Raw genomic sequence first — 22,947 nt, 5'->3', positions numbered from 1 at the left:
GTCATGACGATAATGTTGATGATGGAAAGCCTAGCGTTTACAGACTACTTTAATATCAAATTAAAATATCTTGTATTTCTCAACCTTCACAGTTGGTAAGTGTCAGCCTTTTAGGCTTTTACGTATGGTAATCATTTGGTACAGCCTCTACAGCTTCGAAAAAAATGTGTCGATGCTCCTTGACCATTTAACTACCAATTGCGAACTGAATTTGCTGCAAGTACTGTACCAGTGTTGCCAGACAAGCCATACCCATCAACTTAATTCGCGTTGTGCATTTCAGTTTTGGCATTTAAACATATTATTTCAGGGTGCATTAGATTGTTTTTCGTTATCTGCTCAGATAATTATGCTCGAACCTATCATGCATCGCGAGGGAAAGTCTCCCTAACAGCAGATGTCTTTTGTTAATATTTCAGATTAATATACTGTAAACAATCACTTCAACAAACTCGCCTTATTTGAAATATTGTTTGATTCAAAGTTTTTTATGTTATCACATTGCTATGACCCCATTACAGCTTCTCTGCTTCCAACGAAATAACACTCATAACAAAGTTAATTTTCTGCCCCAGTGAGCTCACTACCACAAGAGTTTAATGTAATCGATAAACCGTATGTGTAACACCTTTATCAAATAAATGAGAAGAAAGAGGGTTAACCAAGGGGCCAGAGTTTTATTGAGCATATCATAAGAAACCGACAAACATTGACACAATGGACAACATAGGGGAAATTGTACTTACTAAATGAATTAATGAAATCATAAATTAATGGAAATAAAAGTGGATGAAAAAACAACTTGCCGCGGGTGGGGAACGATCCCACGTCTTCGCATTACGTGTGCGATGCTCTACCTTTATCGAATTGGGATACAAGATGCAATAATTTACTGGAACAAAAAGGAAACAGTAAATTTTGCGCACTTTCTTTACAAAGGAACTTGGAAGTTGAATGGTTAAAGAAGGGAGAGGGTGAGGGAAAGACTTGCCAAGATTCGGTGTTCGTTTCCAGATACGAGCCCGCAGTTATGGAGATAACTTGAGAAACGGGTGGCAGCTTGCATGCCTTGGAAGGCACCTCTGCTGGCTGAAGCTTCTTGGGCAAAGTTTGCACTGCGTATTGTGTGTCCGTACATGCTTCATTATGTTCTCCTTTTGGTTAAAGATCAAGGGGCACAGGTGGCAGGCGAATGGTTGATCTCCCGGAGCATGGGTAACCTGAAGGCGTTTGAGGTGCCACATTTTGCTACTAATGTAGGGGCATACCTTGCATCGACACCACAGTTTTTGCAACGGTGATGAGCTTGACGACGGTTCCTGCTTTACAGACACAACTGCCCTGGCCTTGCCGCCGGCTTTACCAGCTGTGAGATAAAGAGGATGCAGGGATGAGAGAGATTTTCCAGAAATAATGCCACACACTTTGTAGCGAGGTGTGCTCCAGCAAAAGGAACACTGACAGTTGTCGACATTCGAGACAAACTCGATGAGCTTTAATGGTATGTGAGAGTACTGCTGATAACAGTCGCCTTCCCCGTAAATACTTTTTTGTCATGTGGATAAGGTACAAAATGTACAGTTGGCCACAAAAGTTTAGGTGACACAGGATTTGAGAAAGCACTGAATTCCAGGAAACATGGGCACTTTACTATCACCTTCATGTCATACTTTTGCTGTTTGGATAAGACGGAAAATGTACAGTCAGTCGCAAAAGTTTAGGGGACATGGATTTGAAGTATCACCTAATTCCAGAGAAGCCTGTGGACTGAACTGTCGCCTTCATTGTCGACATTTGTTTTGGATGAGACACAAGGATGTACATTCAGCCGTGAAAGTTTATGGGACAAAGAATCTGAGGAAGAGCAAAGTTGGAGTAAAGCCCTGGCACATAGCTATCGCCTTCATTGTCAATACCGTTTATCACTGGGATGATATGCAAAATGTACAGTCAGCCACAATAACTACACGGGATTTCAAAAAGCACTGAAATCTAGTGAAGCCTATATTATATAGCCTTGAATTCAATGTTTCAATATGCGCTAGTGTTTGCAACCTACCCAATGTCCCATTAAATTAGAATCATCAGGCCTTAACAGAGTAAAATTCAACATTTGTTCGGATGTCCTGTACGTATATGCAGCCGACTACGCACCAAGAAAACTTTCTGCATTTAGTCCATGAAAATGTACATGGTGAAAGAGGATTTTTCAGAACTGGGTTCGATCTTCTTTTTTGGGGAGGGGGGACGAAGGTAGTTTATGCTAGAGATAAAAAATAATTGCTAGCTTTGAAAAGAGGAGGAATTGTTGAGTTCCACTGTAATTTTGTCTGCCTTATTCATGAGAGCCAATGGCCCCCTGTGGTATGGTAAAAAACAATACCACTAGAATTTAATGGAAAGGTACTGTGCAGACAGGTATCTTTCTCTCACTCAGGTGCGGTTGTCTTTCTTGGATAAAATTGTGAAGGGTGGTGATGAAATTAAGGAGACAACGTGCCACCCCAGTTCAATCACCTGCATTATTAATGCGACAGCGTTAAGGGACCCGTGTCACAAAAAATCCGATGTTGGCTTTGGACATCACTTGGCGAAAAATCATTCCAAACCACAACCACGCAGGCCATCCTAGTGGCGCAGAGGCATTACTAAACCAATTGAATTCCTCAAGGTAACCTGAATCAGAAAAATCATAATGTACAATCTAAACACAATCTACAGACAGGACAGCGCCAGATTGCAATCTGAATATACGAGAAAACATAATTGTGTTATGCGGAAATTCGAACACAAACCCCCTTTCCAGCATTTATACCATTCATAGAGTGGCCATGGCCTCCAAGATTTGCACGTGCCAGCTGGTGCACGCACGCGGGCCAATCTCAGAGGCCATGCAGCCGTGCGCCCATTTCCTTGCAACTCCTCCAGATGGCACTCACCTCCACCACACCACGTGCCAATCCTACCAGAAAGCTCGCCTTTGTGCATAGCGTTCGATGCCAGCGTTTCCCGGTAAACATTACGGTTACACAAACTGCCGTTGCCGGGAGGTGTGAGAAGCAGTCGGAGATCTTTGAATGCTATTGCATTCCACTTTAAAAGCGAAGCTTAAGCATCCTCCCAATTTTTTTTCCACAAGTTTGCTGTTTGATGTATTTGTTCTGCACGTGATGACAACACGTGCCATTTATTAATCTAGCAAAAAGGCTGAATAAAATCTTTACTTCCCACGCTGTAATTTTATGTTCTCACACATTTTTGCACGAGACTTCTCTCAAATAAAGAAAGCTAATTGAAGAACTGATTTACTGATGTAACCAGTGAGAACTATTGGCATGTTTTCACCACACTACTGTGGAGTTTTGGACATATACAGTCAGAGGATTTACGTACGTACGGGCTTCTTTGAGCAATTGCTTGAGGCAAAATACAGCTGTAGCTAGAAGGTGTGCAAAAAGTACATTTTGAGGCAGAATCGAATAGTGCTACAAACAAGTAAAACTTAACACTTTTCAAATAGTATTAAAATAGTGAATTATTTGTTTTATTTTGGTTTAAAGCAACAACTGGTGTTCTAGTGTTTGCAATGTTAGCACAGGTTTCGTTGTCACACTGCACGTTAGGAAGGATGCTTTACTAAAGTACAACTGCAGCGTTAGAAAAAAAAATAGTTTATTGGCATACTGCTAGTTTTTTTGGAGCTTCAAAGGTCACGCATCATCAAAACGAAGTTTAACGAGACAGACCTACAGGCCTGCTCGGCATGTTTGTGTAACGTGAACCTACACAGGGTAAGTGTCGTGACTGACTCAGAAATACGTAGCCAGCAACAAGAGCAAGAAAAGAACGGGGGGGGGGGGGGGGGGCTGGAATGCCCAATGCCTGGTGGTGCGACTATTACATCAAATGAAATTAAGTTGCAGGGATTAACATTCCAAAGCAATGCACGATACGAGGGCCAAATTCACAAATGCAGGATTAGAAAAGAAAGTCAATATACTGACAACTTTTTGGTGCACAAAGGGTGAGACGTTCAACAAGGCCGTCTTATGGGCTTTGTTTGGCATTTGTGCATTGGGGAAGCTCCAGATTAACTTAAACCACCGAGGTTTCCTTAATGAGCACGAAAATCCGAGTTTATGAGTGTTTTTCCATTCTGTGCTGATCGGGGTTGGGCCACCGTGGCCGTGAATTGAACCCGCGACCACTATTATATGAAATAGTGCTGTGACAATACATCCCAATTTATTTCGGAAGAGGACACTAGTGTGCTGCAACCAAAGTAGTAGTAAACAACGCCTCTTGACAGAATGCCACATCTGATCGAAATATAAGCGAACGATCATGTCTTAGGTGGGAAATTTCTACTCCTTCAGCAGCGCAGCACCTGTTAAGTAACTTCTCATATTTTGTATCAGTTATCGCCAGCATGAAAGTAATTACGTTCTTGTTCATGCTTGATCATGCAAGTTGACAATGTGAAGCATTACAAAATTATGCAAAAGATATTCATATTTGCGAATACCGACTATTTGACAGTGAGACTGAGTTGAAGAGGGCAATATTCTATTTGTTAGTCTAAAATTTCAAATGTTAGCACTTCCCTAGCCATTGATTTGCAAATAAAGAAACAAGCACAATTACGCAAGCTGTCTTGTGGAATGTAATAAATACTGTTCCTTGCACGTTACTAGTTATGAAGCAGGTTGAATTAGTATACTGCACACCTCATTTTAATTATGCCAGCACGCACGTTAAGGCAATATACTTACCTCGACTACACTTTTTCTACACTGGTCCCAAAGGACGCATATATACTTTCATGAACTAACCACTACGCCAACCTAAATTGAAATTTGGTAGTTCTAAATAAATAAAAAACTGTAACTTGTAAAACGCAACTGAAACACTCCATGAAAGCCATCGAGAATCGGAAGAGTTGAATGTTCTCGTGCACGAAATCAGAATACTCCATTTTTTTTTTGCAGCCAAGAATTGATATAGAAATTCAATAAACTACATTTGACAGAGCTGTGACAACAGCACTCAGGCCAGAAAAATCTTATCTTCAAATATTGGCTGAAAGCTAAATCACTATTTTATAAACTAAGGCAAAACTCACACAGTGACACATCTGTCTTAAGTACAGCGTAATTTTATGATGCCAATATTGTTTGCTTAAGTGTAATAGTATCCCGATAGACTTTCTCTCTAAACATGTCCTAAACACAGTTTCTGAGTACTTTAAAGTTTTGTGGTTCTTAGCAATTTCTTACACAACATTGAAAGCATAAAGTGAAATTCTGCTACTAGTACCATTCGCTGAAGTATAATTATTTTTTCCTCTCAATGGGATAAATTTCATTAAAGTAGTACAGTAACCTCCAAATAAACCTACTTTGTTTCCTATGTGTTTTTCACATATGGCACTTCAAGCTGAAAGTGTTCTTTGCCACCGTTCCGCCAATATGTAAAGGGGGCCAGGGACCACTCAAGCTGCCAATAAGCAGCTTTTACCTTGGCCCCCTCCATTTGCTTGTAAATGGGCACAAATAAAATGAAATGAAATGAAATGAAGCTGACTTAAAAATTTTACATAAAGGCACTTCAGAAGTTGCAAAATGTAGCTGAACGTATAGCATACCCTCAATACATTTAGGCTCTATTCTCAGAACAGGACTAAAGGCTAAGTTTAAAAAGCAAACAATGTGCAACAAGAAATGGCCAAGGAAGTTAGGGAACACACAATGAGTACAGAAATTTCTTCATAGTACTGCAGACAGAAACAATGCTACTTTGCTAGAATTACTTTTCTGAAACTTCTCAAGTGGCCAAAACAATCAATCAACAACAGGCCAGGAAACTACAGAAAAAGATATGAAACAATGCTGTGCGAAGTCAGTTAAAAAGATTGCATTAAAAAGATGACAGTAAATGGCAAAAAAACTAAAATCTTTGAAAAATAAAGGGTAAATAATAATAGAAATGTTATGAAATAACACTTGATAACGACTTCAAACTTGCAGTTCTCAAGCTTTGAGAATTTAGTCCGATGTACAAACCAAGGCATCTCAAGCAAGTGTTTTGGAAACAATTGCAGGCTATTAGAGGTTATATATTTTTAAAATTTTATTTAAAGACCCACATCAGTGGTCTATCTATAACCAGCATAACTGGGGAACATTTAAATGCAGAAATATACAAACAAGCAAGGAGATGAAGGAAACAAACAAGCAAGCAACATAAGCACTTGTAGACAAATCAGGGCAGAAATTCCCGTGCTACGTCAAATAACTTAGTGGCATATATTAGTGCATCTGCGTAAATGTGCCTGTCAGGATTTCAAACAAGTTCCAATTAGTAAAGAAATGTTTCGATTCATGTAAGAGCTGCAGAACATTTTATTCCAGCAACACACTGCGACAAAGAATGCATTCTTTTTTTATGTGCAGGATAAAACTTCGTGTTGCACAACACAGAACACGCAGTATGTATACAGTGAGCACGTAACAAACGTGCGTCTAAGAGTGTGTACAGATATACTGCAATGTGACAACTCAGAACTACAAAGAGTAAGAGAATGTTGCTGATCTTTTGCACTTACTTGAGCAGGCAGCAATAATAAAAATAGATTTATAATAAACTTGTTTTAAATATGACTGAATATTGCAAACCAGTTTTGCACAAGCCTGCTAAGTGGAGGAAGATTCATGAAAGAGAAAAATTGTCATCCACCCGGCTGTACCACAAAGCTACAAAGGAACCCAATACGAATTTCTCAGGAGGCTGAGAATCTTCCTCTCATGATTGAATACCATATTTTTGCGCATATAACCTGCACCAAAAACGCAACGAATTACACAGTAATGCCTGGGTGCGGGTCATATGATGCAAATTTCACCTTGAAGTGTGGCTTCACAGCAGCATGACGTTCGCCTGGAAGTGTTGCTTCACCACACTGCTGTGAAGCTGCACATTTAAAAAGTTCACTGCAATGCAAAACTTCACTATTTAGGGAACCCTACCCTTTCCCCACCCTGCATTCCTTTCTTTTGTGAGTGAAGGTTATAATTTTTTGGGTGGAATTAAATTTTACTGCAAAGGTACTATACAAGGTTTAAAAGTTCATTCAGCAACCTCCAGATGAGATTATCTTCTTGCCTTCACCAAAATACTATCTCCAGGCTAAGTAAAATGTTCCATTAACACCAGAATGACACACTCACCCACACCTCCATCAAAGGAAAACAGGCCTGCAAGTTTAGGTTGGTGTCAAAAACCCGATTAATGTGCTTCTCTGTATTCACCTTTAGGCTGGGCCAAGACCGCAAGTTGGGCCAGTTGGTTGAAATTCATAGTAAGGTTCGTTGTAGCACAACACAAGACAACAACAAGAGAAGGTATAAAATGACACCAAATTGCTGGGTAACTAAACAGCTCAATGAATAAGCAGTGTTCCTCACCATCTACTCCGATCAGTAGACAGATGCAGATTTGACTGAACACATGTTTATTCGAGAGTTTTAGCTGAGCGTTGCTTATGCTCTGCTTCACTTCCACTTAATGTGCTTAAGTTACTGTGCTGACTTCACAATTTTTTATAAGGACAACTCATCGAGACGCAAGAAATGTGAAGTCAGCTTGGCTCCAAAATGACAAGGAAGCCAGGTGGACACGCCCTCATGATCCACTCAGCCGGCTCTTTAGAGGAGCAATCGCAGCGTTCTGCCTTCCGTGGCCTGCCTGAACGCCATGTGCTCTGTTAGGATTGAACATTAAGTGAACATTAAGCAGAGCGAGCGGTAAGCATCAAGCCAAAACTGTCTATCGATTGACCAGAAGAATTCCATCTAGATCCACGAGGCTCACAAAAGGCAAATGCCACATCCTCTGCAACAGAGTTTGGTTGTGGGCCCCAGCTGAATATATGTACCAGGATGAATTTTTCTTCATGCAATAGAAGTCATACTGGTTCATTTTGTAGCTTCATCCTACAGTCTCGCGTGTGCCAGCATTATTTTTCATGAACCTCGCATCCCTACAGTCAGGCTGTTAGTCTAAACTGACACAAAACAGTTAAAAGAGACGACTGCAGCTCACAGACAACAAAACTATACAGGAACAGTGCACATTTCATGTAGAAGTCCTTTTCCTGTAAAATTAAATTCACAAATGTCTTCCTAAAGCTGCATCATTACACAACTACACCACAATACAGTCATCAACCAATAATTTGGTCACTAATAATTTTGACATGCTGAATTATGTGGACAACTTTGTGGTACTGCCACTGACCACAGGCACAAGAATGACCGAAATTTCTGACACCCCTAAGCACGCACGCCGTTCAATAACTTGGACTCTGCCTGCACAACCACATGCTAATTTGGTCATCGAGTCAAGCATAAAGATCAATATTTTTGTTTTGATACGCTGCCACTATGGTCATAGGTGCCTTGTCAAAATACACACTACTGAAGCCTAGTGAATTTAGCAGTCACAGGTTGCACCCAAAGCACGGAACAAGCCAAGGCGCTATGTTCTAAAGCTTGTGTCTGCGGTTTGTAACACAAATTCCGAATGTCAAGCGTTCGTCTGTTTATGTTTTAAATATCAGGATGGTCTTGGGCAACATATTTGATTGCCGTTGTGAATTTTAGTCAGTTAGCGTCATCAAGCAGCTTCATATGGCACCAACTCTACCCTTGATGTCTGCATGAACGAGGGTAGCGATTAAGTGAGGGAAGTGCCGGAGAATGACGGTTGCAAAGAAACTTGCGATTATTCAGCTATCGCAATGCGATCGACTTTTGTCATGTTACCAGGGGCTGGAGATATGATGCATGCGTTGTGGGTGTTTGTTGAGTGTGCGGAGGTCACTTACAGTTTTCAGCAGGTGATCCAATCCGGCAGGTTAGAGGTTGGGTGCCAGGGAGAGGGGGACTCCTGCGGTGGCGCGCTTTTATATCTTTTTAATGTCTTGCGAGGGGGAATGTCACCCTCGCCCGTTGGATAACTTTACCTTTCCCACAAAGCGAGGGGGGTGGGGTACGCACGTCGAGAAAAGCAAAGGAGAATGGGAGGGCACGTAATGCCTCTCTCTCTTGTCCACGCCGGCTCTCGACATGTTCGCAATGTGCGAAAGGGCCGACACGAGTACGTGGCAGGAAATGGGCACGGGTGCTCCCCACAGCGTTGACTGTACTTCCATGCATCTGTAGTGACAGCATGATAATGGTCGAAAGTGTGGATTGACCACATTGCAGGCAAGTGTATTCACGCGCAGGAATGCGTTAACGAGCCCTTTTGGCTACTTGTGGAACAGTCACTTATTTTCTGGCACATCCAATATTTCGGACTCTCAATTATTCTGACTTTTCGATGGTTCCCATTGAATGGGTTGGTGAATGTTAGTACATCATAGCACCTATCCATTTAAGTTGACAACAGTGAATAACAAGGGGTCAAACAAAATATTTGCGAGTGAAAACCTTAAAAGCTAGTGTAACACAATGTCGAGCCACGCAAACACTACTCTGAAAGCTTCCACAGCAAACAGCCATTCACGAAGCCTTGGGGGTGTAGTGGGTTTGTATTTATGAAGAAAAATGTTAATATAAGTAAGCACACAGTTCAAGCCTTGTGTTCAATTCTTTTCTCTGAACAAGTATACTACGAGACCTCATATTGGTTTACCCTGTACTACCTGCCAGGCAATTAATTACATACACAGCAAATATCACAAAGGGCAATCAACATAAGGCTTACAAAATGACATAATTTGCAAAACAGCAGCTCAGTCAGTTTCACTTAATAATAGGCAGCATGAACAAACAACAGTGGAATGTGCAAACACGGCACAACTTACACCAACTTGACTAATCGCACATTCATCACCATAGGAATGTTTTTACAGTGAGCCAGTACTTATGGTGCAGTCACCACCTGCACGTCAAATGGCTCCAACAGACGAATGCTTATGTGGACGAGAGAAAACAGCATCAGAGGCTATGCTATATGAGACTATAAATTTGCACCAAGATATGAAGACGTAGCATATGAAAATGATCTGCCTCAGCAATTCTCAGCACTGCATTTAAAATGGTACGATCAAAGTTAAGCTCCCCTTTTAGTCACGCCAAGAGAAACGTTACCAGTGTAGCAGGTTTCATCTGAATCACTGCGATACTAGCAGCTCCAACTCTGCATTTCAACACAGAAGGCAGACAGTGGCACGGTTACATTCTAGAGCAGTTCAAAGATGTTGCTTCTTCTAGTTCTTTTAGTCCCGAAGCTCTGTTCTTTTTCCAAGCAGCACATCTACTGGATTCAAATGCAAGACTCACTATCGGCATGTCCAGCTTACAGATCCTGCACAATCCAGCAGCAGTGCGAACAAACCGGAGAAAAGTAATCATGGTCACTGTCATTAAGCTATGTTTCAGGACCCGCACAGGAGGCAGCTAAAGTGTCAATTAAAGGCCAACTGCAGCGAAATTTCACTTTGCACAACATGTAGCTGTAGCGTAGCTATAGAAAAAGCTTGGTGCAAAATTTAAATGCAGATCGATGCATCAGAAACAACTTGAAGAAATTCGTGCCTTCGATACCAAAGCTGGCAAAAAAGTGCGGCTGTTACGGCTCACTTGAAAGTGACCGAGAACCCAGAGTTGGCCTGAATGGAAGTGGCACGCCTGGCGTCCGTTGTGTGAAACTACAATGCTCAAGACATTTGAGGACAAAAAAATATTACTGGGACATCACCCAATCTGCTGCATGCAATAATGGGATTGACATCACATTTCCTTTATTGCGTAGCTGCACAGAACTCCAGCAGGGGTGCCAGTTGTCGGCTACATGTGTTAGGGAACATGTTGGTGAGCAGACGACTACTGCCCTCTGCAGTCAAGGATGAGAAGCAGCTTAGGCTTCGGTCGGTGGTTGCGAGGGGGACGGCAGAGAGAATCATTGAGGTGCTCAGCCAGAGTGCATGGGTGCACGAAAGTTCTAGCTGATGGAACAACAGTTCTGGTTGATTATAGAACAACTGATACCATTTCCTGGATTCTTGATATCACAAGGAGAGATGATAGATCTATGGCACATGGCAGCAATATCGAACTACACTGTGCCACAGTCCAAAGTGAGCTGAGATTACTTGAGTCACATGAGTGAAAACATATCAATAACTTTGCAAGAATTGCAATACCGCTGACACTTCTTACGAAGAAAGACGCAATCCGGTGGACACCAGAATGCCAAGGGGCCATGAATATGTGGAGAAGTGAGACAGAGACGCGATGAGACGTCTGCGAATAAAATCGCTTGTTCTCTTTGCCAGGCATGGCTCCACCTCAGTCTTCAGCAGCACGTTAATACAGGGCAGAAGGTGAGGCTCAATTGGGACGTTTGCGGTCAGCAGCTGTGGTGCTCAAGCGAGACAGATGCACGAAGACATTCGTTCAGTACTGGGAATAAACCTTCTTTTTTTCATGGGCTCATGTCCGCACCCCACCTCAAGCGCTCCTGATGCTCATGGCGTGGTCTGGACGCTCTCGTGTCGCTAGTCATGACAATGGCGTTGTCGCTGCAGATACACTCAAGCAACAACAAACCAAGGTACCAATGCTGGCACCGTTCGACCCAAGCCTACCCACTCAAGTGCACGTCGAAGCCTCTCACACTGCGCTTGGAGCAGTCCACACTCAAGTAGGCGGTGACACCACGCAAGTAGTCGAATATGCAAGTTATGAGGGTCACCAAGAGCGACATCCACTAACAGTCTACACAACTTGAAGCAAGAGCTGCTCACTGGGCTACAACAGAAAACTTCCATCCTTACCTGCAAGGACTGGACCATATAGAGTTTATCACAGACAAATGTGCCTTAGTGCACATAATGTTGAAGGAATAAGCCCCATGAGCTGATTCGGATGCCTGACTTTTTACTCATTCTCGTATTATCTCACAGTGCACCATACATCTGGCAAGACAAACACCGTGGCGGATGCGCTACCAAGACTCAATGCAGTGTACGTGCTGGAGTTGAATGAGTAACACCTGCGCAAAGCCCAGGACAAAGACACAGAGCTGGTTGACATGACAAGACTGTTAGTGAAACAGCGGGCCAACGAGAAGCTGAGAAAAGTTACCAGTGTGGAGATTTTTGATTATTGGTACGTCATCTTGAAGGCTTTTCAGTGTGGTGCAACTATGACATGGACACAGAGAAAAACAAGGCACAAACACAGCTCTAACTTCCAACAATGATTCAATTCCAGGATAGAGTGACACTTGTACATCCCGCACACACGGTACAGACACATGTTCGTTCAACCACAGTGATAAGAAATGAGTTCTAACAGTTACAACTTGGGAAAATAGCGGAACAGTCGCTACCAGGAAGTCAACCAGAATGTTACCAGATCGTCAATGGCATACTGGTGTACACTATAACCCAAAATGGCAAGACAATACCGCACATTGTGTTGCCCAAATCACTTCAAAACGCCTTGATGCAAAGTCACCACGATGATGTAGGCCACAGAGACTCCGAACGAAGTCCAACCTGTCCAAACGTTACTGCTAACAGAATATGGACCAAGACATTGCACAATATGTCAGAAAATGTCGCATATGTCAACAACACAACTATGCAAGTGGACTGCAAGCAGAAATACTCAACCCGAGGGAAGTGCCTCGAATGCTCTTCCACAGAGCTGCCATTGACCACGTAGGGCCTATCAACACAGCTGACGAGAACAAGCACTTCATAACAGCAGCACATGCTGCTAGAAGATTCATTGTTACATGGATGGTGCCGAGAGCTATAATCTGAGACCTATAATCAGCGAAAATGACATCACATTCCTGTCAAGAGCAAGTACGTAGTGACCACATTGAACATCGTCACATTGAACACACCCTCACAGCATTTTACCCGCCATAGACCGATGGCATTTTTGACATAGCCAACATTCAACTTCTCCCGCCTGTGAACAAGAATGCAGATGGAGACACTGACCACTAGACTGAATATCGGGCAAGAATTACATTGCCAATCAACATACCGTAACATCCTAGAGTAAAATGTCCCAGTTTCAAATGTTGTTTAATTACATACCCCGGAGAATAATTGATAACCAACTGCAAGTCAACATCCAAGAAGTCCAAGAAGACATATACATAAAAGACTACCTGAAAACCAAGTAGTAGCATGAAAACCTGAGTATGAGCATGAAAACCTAGTAGCTGAGTAGCATGAAAACCAAATATGACTTGACAGCACCATATGAAGTGAGCAATCAAGTATAGTATGAGACCTTGAAAAAAATTCACCAACGATTGTGATACTCCCTAATGCGAAATTTGAGTGCAGCTCTATATGTGTTTTCATTTCGTGATTTATTGGCTGGTGCAGACAGTCTGTCTCGTGTGGCGCAATGCAAACGGAGCAAAGCATTACAAAACAAGTAACACTCAAGCAAAACGATAGCGGCAAACAGAGTCAGTGATCGTCGGTGCCCGCGTGGCTCCCAGAAAGTACTACGCAATTCATGCCACGCATACAATCACATTACAAAAAGCTTTGGTGACAATAGCCAATGGATAGAACTAGCAATAACATTTGAAAAACTTCTGATACATGCAGGTGCATCCTGCATTGAGGGATAACATTTAACATTTGTTAGCCAATTAAAAGCAGTGACCAAAGAAAGATAAAGAAGTGAACAGATGAAGCGCGGTACTCTGGCGCCACATCGTAGCGATCGTTGCAGAACACGTCGCACGCGGCACCACGGTGCACAGCACCAGGAAGCACTATGCTTCTCTTTCATTCTTTGCTGTTGCACTCATTCGCTTGGTTACGCCGCTGCCACTCGCCACAGGAACGAGCCATTAAGAGCTGTGCTCCAAAAAGCAGGGAAATTTGAAGCCTGGTATGGCATACCACGTACAATAACTTATCGTGACATAGGAAATGTTCACAATTTTAAGAGCGAAGAGCAATCACACATGGCTACTGCAGTGCAGTAATACTGATGAGACGATGCAAGGCATGTTTACAACATTGGAATACTACACTACTCAAGCTACTCAAGCACCCACAGCCACTGATGATCAGCCCCAACAAGGTAAGCTGCCATGCTGCTGGCTCAAAGGTTTGATCACAAATTTGCGCAATGTGAGGATGCATTATATATTAGGAGCCCAGTGGAGGTATTCCGTAGGTGTCCACCTAGTGGACTGTCCATTTCGGCCACTGCTGATTGGCTGGGGCCGCTCGTCTCCTTCTCACTCGTAAGCTGCATCCAATCAGCAGCGGCCGAAATGGACAGTCCAATAGGTGGACTCGTACAGAATAACCCCGCCAGGTGTGTTAGGGACTGCATCAGTGAGCAGACAACTGCAGTGCTTAACATTCGACAGTTTCCGCAGACACAAGCTCTTTTGGTGTGGGAGCTGTGCTTCTACAAGAGCAACCATTGGGAGAATGTCGAGCAGTTGCCTTCACTTCAAAATCGCTCGCACCGGCAGAAACATGGTCTAGCCGAACTGAAAAGGAAGCGTTGACAGACAGTTGGGCAGTGCAAAGGTTCTGCCAGTATGTACTCGTTCTGGACCTCACCCTGGACACCAACCATCAGCCTCTCATTGCTTTCTTGGGTAACATGGGGATCAACCTTTTGCCACCATGAATCCAGCACTTTTGTCTGAAGCTTATGAACTATCAGTTCAAGGTACTTTATGTGACCGGCAAACTCTTGGCTATGGCGGACACAGTCTCTCGGGCACCTGTGGATGCTTCTTCGTCCCTGTGGATCGACCAGGTGAAACTCTATGTGCAAGTGCTCGTCAAGTTCCTGCCACGCCTTGTCTCCATACAACTTGACGGTCTGCGCATGGCTCAAGCAACTGACAGCGAGTGCGATCTTTTCATGGAGTACTGCACCAAGGGCTGGCCCAGACAGTTGCGGATGCCACTTCCCCTGAAAAAATATTGGCAACATAGGGGAGACCTCAGAATATGTGATGGTTTGCTCCTGAAGGACACCCGCATCACTGCTCCCACCTCTCTCCAGCACTACACGTTGCAACTGCTCCACGATGGTCATCAAGGGATCAACCGCTGCAAAGCAAGGCCATGAGAGGCAGTATCCATGCAGAGAGACACAGTGAACACTTGGAACCCATGATGGCCTCAGTCATTCCAAGTCTTCCTTTGGAAGAGGTCAGGGCCGACCTTTTCCATCTGATTGGCAAGGACTGTATTCTTGTTTACTACAGGTCCAGATTCTCTGAGGTTATCAGCCTTGGCTCAACATCGTAAGCAACAGTTATCACTGCCAACAAGAGCATTTTTGTGCGCCATGGCGTCCCTAAGCTACTATGCACAGACAATGGAGGTCAGTTTGTAGCCAAGGAATTCAGGGACTTCGCACAGTTCTATGGCTTCTGTCCTGCCAACAGTAGTCCTCGATTGCCGCAATCAAATGGAAAGGTGGAATGGATTATCCGAACTGTCAAAGACATCCTCCTCAAGTCGGAAGACCCATACCTGTCCCTGCTGGCTTATCAAGACACACCCAGGCATCAATGGAGCTAGCCCTGCTCAGCTGTGGATGGGCAGACACCTGCAAGCATGCCTCCCCAAGACAAGTAACCTGATGAGGCCAAGTTGACCACCGTCGTACCAAGTCAACTACAGAGACGACGCTAACAGCCAAAGACAGACGAAGGACTTCAGCAGAAGGCATGTTGCTTGTGAGCTCCATCCACTTCTGCCTGGTGAACTGGTTTGTATCAGTGACATCAAGAGTATGGTGGTTGTCCTAAGCCCTGCACAACATGCGTGCTCATATGTAATAAAGAACGCCAAGGGCATTTCTCGTTACGGCCTATTTGTGTGCCAAGGAGGCTGGACTTGTAAGGAGACTTGGAAGGGGAGATGTATTGTGGCGAGCTTAACATAGATGGTGCCAGGGCACCTATAGTGGTTTGTTGTAATAAAGCAAGTTCCCAGGCGGAGGCAGCCAGTCTCCCGCTGGATGCAGTTGATCTGCCGGGTCCATGTTGTTGGTATGCGAATGCCTCAGTGTACCCACTCGGCCACTCTCCACAACTACTGCCATCTGCCATCAAGGATGGGAAGAAGGTCAGGTTTCGGCTGGCAGCTGCTAGGGAGGAGAGAACCAACAAGGAGCTCAGTTGAAATGCACGGCTGCATGAAAGTTCTAGTTGATCCACGAATAAATCATGTGTCGTTCCCATGATGACCATGTATCGACTGATACATGGCAACCTAAACGCTGTCGATTAAAAAACCATGTGATTGCTAGCCTTATAGTTTTTCCGCAATAACTTTCATGACGAGCTGAGCTCAAGTGACGCTTCGTTGCAGTTGGCCTTCTCCTGAGTTATAGACAACCTAAACCTTTTTTTCACTAACACACTACATGACCAGATAGCCACTATCTTCACAGCTCAGCTGCAATAACTTCAATGACATCTACAATTAGTTTTCAACAAGCTGAGCTCAAGTGAGAGTTCATTGCAGTTGGTGCTCAGGTCCCAACTTGCTTACTGACTACAATCACTTCTTTCACTAACGCACCACATGACAAGCTACGTCAAGGCCATCTTTGGCCATGTCACACAGCTTGTTCAAAGCTCGTACTACCGCAAGTCTCCATGTGCCTTGCCAGGCGTTGTTGCCGTGTAAAGCGTGCCGGACACAAGTTGCATGCATATGGCCGCTCGCCTGTGTGCCGACGCATGTGAATCTTGACACTCTGCTTTGCGGTGAATCGTGCCTGGCAGATGGGGCAGTAGTAGCGGCGTTCTCCAGTGTGTGTCACCTGGTGTCGCTTGATCCGATAAATGTCAGGGGCAGTGTACAAACATCGGTTGCATCGCCAGACACCCGACACCCTTGACCATGGTGGCGATGGAGGACTCCGAACACCCGATGACGAGTCATCAGACGCTTCGGCCTTGATGGTCCACAGATTTTCGTGTGCTGCCCAGGCCTCTGTCACCGCTGGAAAAGACAGACAGGGTGCCCTGCTCAAAAAGGCATCACATCTTTTAAAAACCCGCTACTCGTCAGCTTCAACATTTATTAAAACACAGAGGAAAAAGTAAACACACGTTCCTCTGCTGGATGCTCAGCTGCAATGCTTAATACATAGTTTTCTACTAAAATTACAAAATGAAACTTCAGTGCTGTGATCAATGAGCTACCATGAAAGATATGGCAATTATGTTACTTCAGCTGCATTACTTGCAGAAGCGAATGTTACTCGCAAGAAAAATTGGAGTTAGAACAACTAAAAATATTTCACTAGCCTTTGTGATTACTAAATATTGAGCACATGTCTAACAAGTCAAGCAGTAAAGAGGCAATATGCATTTAGTAGATATCCTAAACTTAGCAGCAGTTTTGATATATACTTTTTCAATATCTGCAGCAAAAGGCATTGGTGTGTTATTACTTAATATGACAAATCAGTTCCGCGGAGCCTGCAAAGTGAAGGAAGGTTCGTGAAAGGGAAAATTGTACTAAACCCAACAGCAGCCTGAACCTGCAAAGGCAGATTTCCTTTGTAGCTTTGTGTTACGGCCAAGTGGATGGCAATATATTTCCTTTCTGCAACACTGGTATCACCACTGCTGAAGAAAACAGGGTGTTAAATAAGTGCTTATAAGATAACTGCTGATAATCATCATAAGTTTGTTTCCATCAATATATGTGATCTGGCATACAACCACTCATGTTTGAACGTTTGCACAGAAACCAGGACAAATATACAATGAGATACACACACTACCAGATCAGCACAGGTGTAAGCTAAAAAACTGGCTTGCTGATCCAGAAACATTATACAGGTATGATAATGGACCAGCCACATGTATGAAAAGAGCAGTGGTAGACACAAAAAGGGGGCATTGTCAAAGTATGGTGAACATGAGTTCTACTACAGCAAAAATGTGGCATACTGTACATGGAACAGGTGTATAACACAGTGTCTGTCACACACAAACCATGCACTTCTTGCTCATCCAACATGCCTGTAGATCATGGTCATACTGGTTCACGTGAATACTTGAGAACGGCACAATACAAGCGCATGTGTTACCTGTCTGCACTCTTGCTGTCCGGTCATCTGCTGTTGTTTTTCATTGTTCCTTACTCCCACAAACACAAATCAAAAAGCTAGTTCACAATCCTTCTGCCATACCAGGACAAGCAGCAAAGCAATGTTGCAATTTAAACACCACGTAAGCAATTTTAACCTCTGGATGCCTTCCGAGATTGGAAGGAAATAATTGCATATTTGCACTAGCTGAGAGAGCATCCTTCAAACACATCAAAATGCATATAAAATTTGAAATGATGTCTGGAAGTTGGACCATTTGGGTAGAAATTGAGGTGGCAGAAACAAAACGAGAGCAGAGAAAAGGACTACCTTGTTCCTCAGTCCCTTCATTTTTGCAGTGGTTTTTGTTATACCATAAATGCCATTATACTAGCTGGCTTTTATTATGTGGAACACATTTTATTTAAGACGTACATTTAAAACACTGTATCTGACACAATGGCATTTCACCGTTTCATTATGGTTTCTCGGCACCCACTATGCAACCTTCCTTTGCACAGCATTCTCAGGTTGTCACATATGTAACTGACACCAAGGTGTTCCTTTTCGGTGCTTCTCACCCCTCTGGCACTCAGAGAATGACATATGTGCCCACTATGTGATTACATACTCATTAAACTCCCTTGGATCAAGCTCGTGTGATAAATAGCAGACTGTAGAGTAGTTGCTAACCGGCACGCGAACATTACTGAAAAAGGCACAAAATGCACGTGGAGATGTGAAGAGGTCAGCTTGGAAAGAAAGTGGTAATCCTCATAGACTCTTCTTTGTAGTCCTTGCTGGAAAAAAGAAAAGGGAAGTAAAGAAAAAGTCTGATCACACACAGTAAAAAGAAAGAGGAGTTTCCATGCCGCCTCATGTCTTCCTTAGCTTACAAGTTTTGCCCCTCACTTTTGCAGGAACGCGTTAATGGCAGAAAAAGTTGAGCACCAGTCACACGAAAATTGTGGAAAGTTAGGTATGAATGTTTTGCAATGGTACACCACATTAGCAAAAGTGTAAACAACTTTGACGAGCTATATTAGTTGCATCCCTGGCTTCACAATTATCAGCTCACCAAAGCCATGAATGTATTGCTCCGGTGTTCTCGCTGTGTTCCACTAAGCAAAAGAACCAACGAATGATTTCATAAAACATACAACAGAGCTGGGTATCTGTGATGCTTCATGTTCTTATGCATGCATTGCTTTATATGAAGAGCTGGAAGCTCGTTCTCTGAACAAAACTAGGCTATTCGCGCACAAGTGCACCTGAAAGGGCTTTCAAAATACACGTCTTGCACGTGATGTACGTTCTATTGCTTATCAACCACTGCGTTATGTGCACTTTTATGAACTTGTGCTGGTAAGATGCAGATACCACATGCCTTCTTTAATGACTTTGTGTTGGCTGGATGGAAACAACTTTATAGAAAATCTGGCAAAGTTTAATGACCCGGACTCAGGTCTCCCACGAGGGGACTTCAAGGCCTTGCCTTGTCGTTGGCTGTGGCGCAATATGGTGGGACCATCTAGCGCACGCTTGGAAAATGGAGCCTATTTCCTGCGAGATTTTGGTGTAAACATTTGCACCATTTTCCATCTTTCTATCTTTTCTGCTGGAGTAGACATATGATGCACAAAAGGCTAGAGATGAAAAATGAACAAGTGCAAACATAAAATATAACTTGCACTCGGGAGTAAAATTTTGCACAATTACACATTATAAAGGCCAGAATGGCAAGCAAAAGGCTTCATGAACCAGTGCCAGCAGAAAGTACACTGCTTGTAAACTGAAACACGAACAGCGACGAATGTAAATTATGCGTGATTACATGGAAGCACGACACCCAATCACTCTGTAGCTGGTTTCTAAGCATGGAGTAGTCCCAAGTGTACGTATTGGAGTTTGAATTAAGTCGCTGTTGTAAACGCTGGTGAACCTGGAAATGAAACAATGCATTGGAGTAGTTCTGGAATTGGTCACATTTGAATTTAGGAGCCCTGTACATCACAAGTGAAAGTCCTGAATGGTCATGCACACTGCATAGCTAGCATTACTTAAGTACTGTTCACGCATTACAAAGATATTAACATCATTGCGGATTAACATCAAATAACTGTTTCTGCCAGTGCAATGAAAAAAGTGATGAGCTATGGTTGCATCATACCTGAAACGGTGCATAACTTGGGTTTACCTGCATTTTCATGTGCTAGAAGCCTCTGCAGAAACCGACACATCCAATGTAAACACCAAACAAACACAGCCGCAGTGCATACAGAACACTACACTAATTTAAGTTTGATTACAGAAGAACTGTGTATCTCGTCTATGTTGGAAATGCATGGTAGATACAAGCATAATTCTGGTCAGGTAAATGCATTGTTCGTACAATAGGCCAATGGCCAATGTCAGAAAAAAAAAAAAACTTGACGTTTTGCAATCTGCAGTCTGAAAACGTCAAACTCTGCGTTTTTTAACATTGGTCGGTGACCTATTGTATGAGTAATTAAGCAACATGCTACAGTTTCTTTTCTAAGCACTTACTAAACTCTTCACCAAACTTGTTCCAACACAAGTGAACATAGTTACACTTGATACATGTATAACGTCACAATGTTACACGTACCTCAATCCATGCAAGATATACAAATAAACGTTTGTGGAAGCAGGAAACTAACAGCACAGATAGTTCGAATGATTAACCTACTGACAACGTAAAACGCGTCACTGGTCTTTAGCTAATTACTTCGTCAATTTGCAACAGGCCACTTTGTGCTGAAATGCCACCTTTATTATAAATCGTGAGCAAGGCAGGGTCGTGTGGACAAATAAACAAGAGTTCGCCCTTCAAGAAAATGGTGCTACAGCAAAATGAAAGTTGCTGCTGTTACAGCGGCAACTTCACATACGTTCTCTCGCATACATTGGTTAAGAACGCCTGTGCTGGTGACCTAACAGTAACAGTTTTTAACTGCCTTCACTGGAGTTACTTTGCTGTGGCCTTCACTTAATTGTTCCGCCTTAGGTGAGCGAAATATTGCGATGTTTCCAGTAAGAAACACAGTTTGCCGTGTCCGAATTAATTGAAAAGTGTTGGTATGAAGTCATACATGCTTGTACACTAGCCAAGGGAAACGGAAGCAAAGCGCATAGTGACGTTTAGCAACAGGAGTAGTCATGTTTAATATTGTACGCGCGCCGACACAATCAAGTAATAGCTTTTTTTTTTTTCTTTCGCGGATCAAGCGCGCACGGAAATCGAACAAACACAGATGGTCGACAGGCTAGACGTCCTACGGTCGCCGAAACTACCATGTCGTCACGTCACTCGCATGTCAATGACTTTATTAAAGATCAACAACAAGCACGCTGCTAGATATGCAGTTGGCAAAGAGTACTTTGTCGAGAGGTAGCTTTGTTGACGCTCTGCGATGAGCAGCGTCAGTGCACGACTCGCCTTTTTAGCTGGATGACTCCACGGCTCAGTCCACATAGCGGGTGAACGATAATGCGCCCGATAAAGAGAAAAGAGAAGCAAGCGTCAGAGTGCGAATTACGAAGACACTTGCAACACTCCATTAAAAGGTAGGACATTTTTAACACGCCTGACACATTCGTAACATAGCGTTAGGTACACAGCGTCAGCAATCAGCGCCATGTCGTGATGTCGATGAAAGTGGGGGAATGGTGCTGGCGTAAGTGACGTTCCGTACTTCAGAGAAGAAAATAATATTTTATTTTCATTAAAGTTTTCACTCACTCGCTCCCATTCCTAGACATGAAAGTTACCTATTTTCAGCACTTTTCTCCGCATGACTCTAAAACATTCCCCTCAAATTTCCCTGTAGATACACTCCACTCTTACACTCTTAAAACGATTGCACCCTTTGGGGTGTATATTTGTCCCACAACGATAATCGTCATTTGCCTTGCTTGCGTTTCCTTTCTTGAAAACTCGGCGCTCGCTACTTTCCTGTCGAGAATGCTCTGTCACGCTGATAAGGCGCATGCCGTTCGTGACTGGGAAGTACCGGGCTCGCAGCGTTAAAGAAAGGAAACTCGGGCAAGACAGATGACGATTATCGTTGTGGAACGAGATAAGCCCCAAAGGGTGTAAATTTTTTTAAGAGAGTACTTTTTCAAAAAATTGTTGGTATGTACACTATAAAAACAGTTGCACCCTTTGGAGAGAGAGAGAGAGAAAGGCAAAGGAAAGACAGGGAGGTTAACCAGAGATTATCTCCGGTTGGCTACCCTGTTGGCACCCTTTGGGATATATATATATATATATATATATATATATATATATATATATATATATATATATATATATATATATATATATATATATATATATATATATGCGTGTGTGTGTGCGCGCGCGCGTGTGTGTGTACACATACAGCTTATGTGGGCAAAGTTGTTCGGACAGGTAGGTGAACACACGGGTGCGTTTTGTCGCGAGGTGCTTTTTTTAGTCGCAACAATAGATTGGATAATAAAGAAGACGGCGCAGTATCTTTGGCTAGGACATATCCGAGTGGCCCGCCCGATGCAAAGGGCCCAGGCACATTTCACCATCATAATAATTTCATCATCATCATCATCATCATCATCATCATCATCACCCAAGGGGCAGCGGGGGAATCAAAGCCGGATCCGGGACTGGTCCATGTTCAAGCTTGATGTCTCCTTTGCCGCTTTAGACACGCATGGCAAATAATGCGAAATAATGACGCGTTGTTAGAACTAGCAAACAAAAGAGGATTAAAAATTATACCACGCCCAGCGGCCTACATGAGAA

The 22,947-nt window shown here is 43.2% G+C and overlaps 1 protein-coding gene across 4 annotated transcripts; it reads right to left on the bottom strand.

Annotated features, from left to right (window-relative positions):
- Positions 1 to 6,334: 6,334 nt before the first annotated feature.
- On the bottom strand, positions 6,335 to 21,807 carry LOC139060916 (zinc finger protein 740-like). 4 transcript variants are annotated; one of them, XM_070540222.1, is made up of 3 exons: positions 21,601 to 21,807; positions 20,311 to 20,362; positions 6,335 to 17,041 (listed from the first exon to the last, which is right to left on the bottom strand). In XM_070540222.1, the coding sequence occupies exons 1-3, from the start codon at positions 21,634 to 21,636 to the stop codon at positions 16,653 to 16,655; spliced, it is 477 nt and encodes a 158-aa protein (XP_070396323.1). In that variant the 5' UTR covers positions 21,637 to 21,807; the 3' UTR covers positions 6,335 to 16,652. The 4 variants fall into 4 exon arrangements, 2 of the variants coding, with proteins under 2 accessions (XP_070396323.1, XP_070396324.1); XM_070540223.1 differs by having other exon boundaries at positions 20,338 to 20,362; XR_011515094.1 differs by lacking the exon at positions 6,335 to 17,041 and adding an exon at positions 17,049 to 18,940.
- Positions 21,808 to 22,947: the final 1,140 nt, after the last annotated feature.

Source organism: Dermacentor albipictus, chromosome 6 (assembly GCF_038994185.2).
Source record: "Dermacentor albipictus isolate Rhodes 1998 colony chromosome 6, USDA_Dalb.pri_finalv2, whole genome shotgun sequence".
NCBI classification, from domain to species: domain Eukaryota; kingdom Metazoa; phylum Arthropoda; class Arachnida; order Ixodida; family Ixodidae; genus Dermacentor; species Dermacentor albipictus.
Note: the sequence above shows the minus strand (reverse complement) of the source record. Positions and strands in the feature narration are given on the sequence as shown.

Coding starts and splice junctions, on each gene's coding strand:
- LOC139060916 (XM_070540222.1), bottom strand. CDS start 21,636: ATGTGGACTGAGCCGTGGAGTCATCCAGCTAAAAAG. Junction 20,363..21,600: donor GGAGTCATCCAGCTAAAAAG/GCGAGTCGTGCA, acceptor CGGTTTCTGCAG/AGGCTTCTAGCACATGAAAA. Junction 17,042..20,310: donor CAAGTTATGCACCGTTTCAG/GTATGATGCAAC, acceptor TGTCTTTTCCAG/CGGTGACAGAGGCCTGGGCA.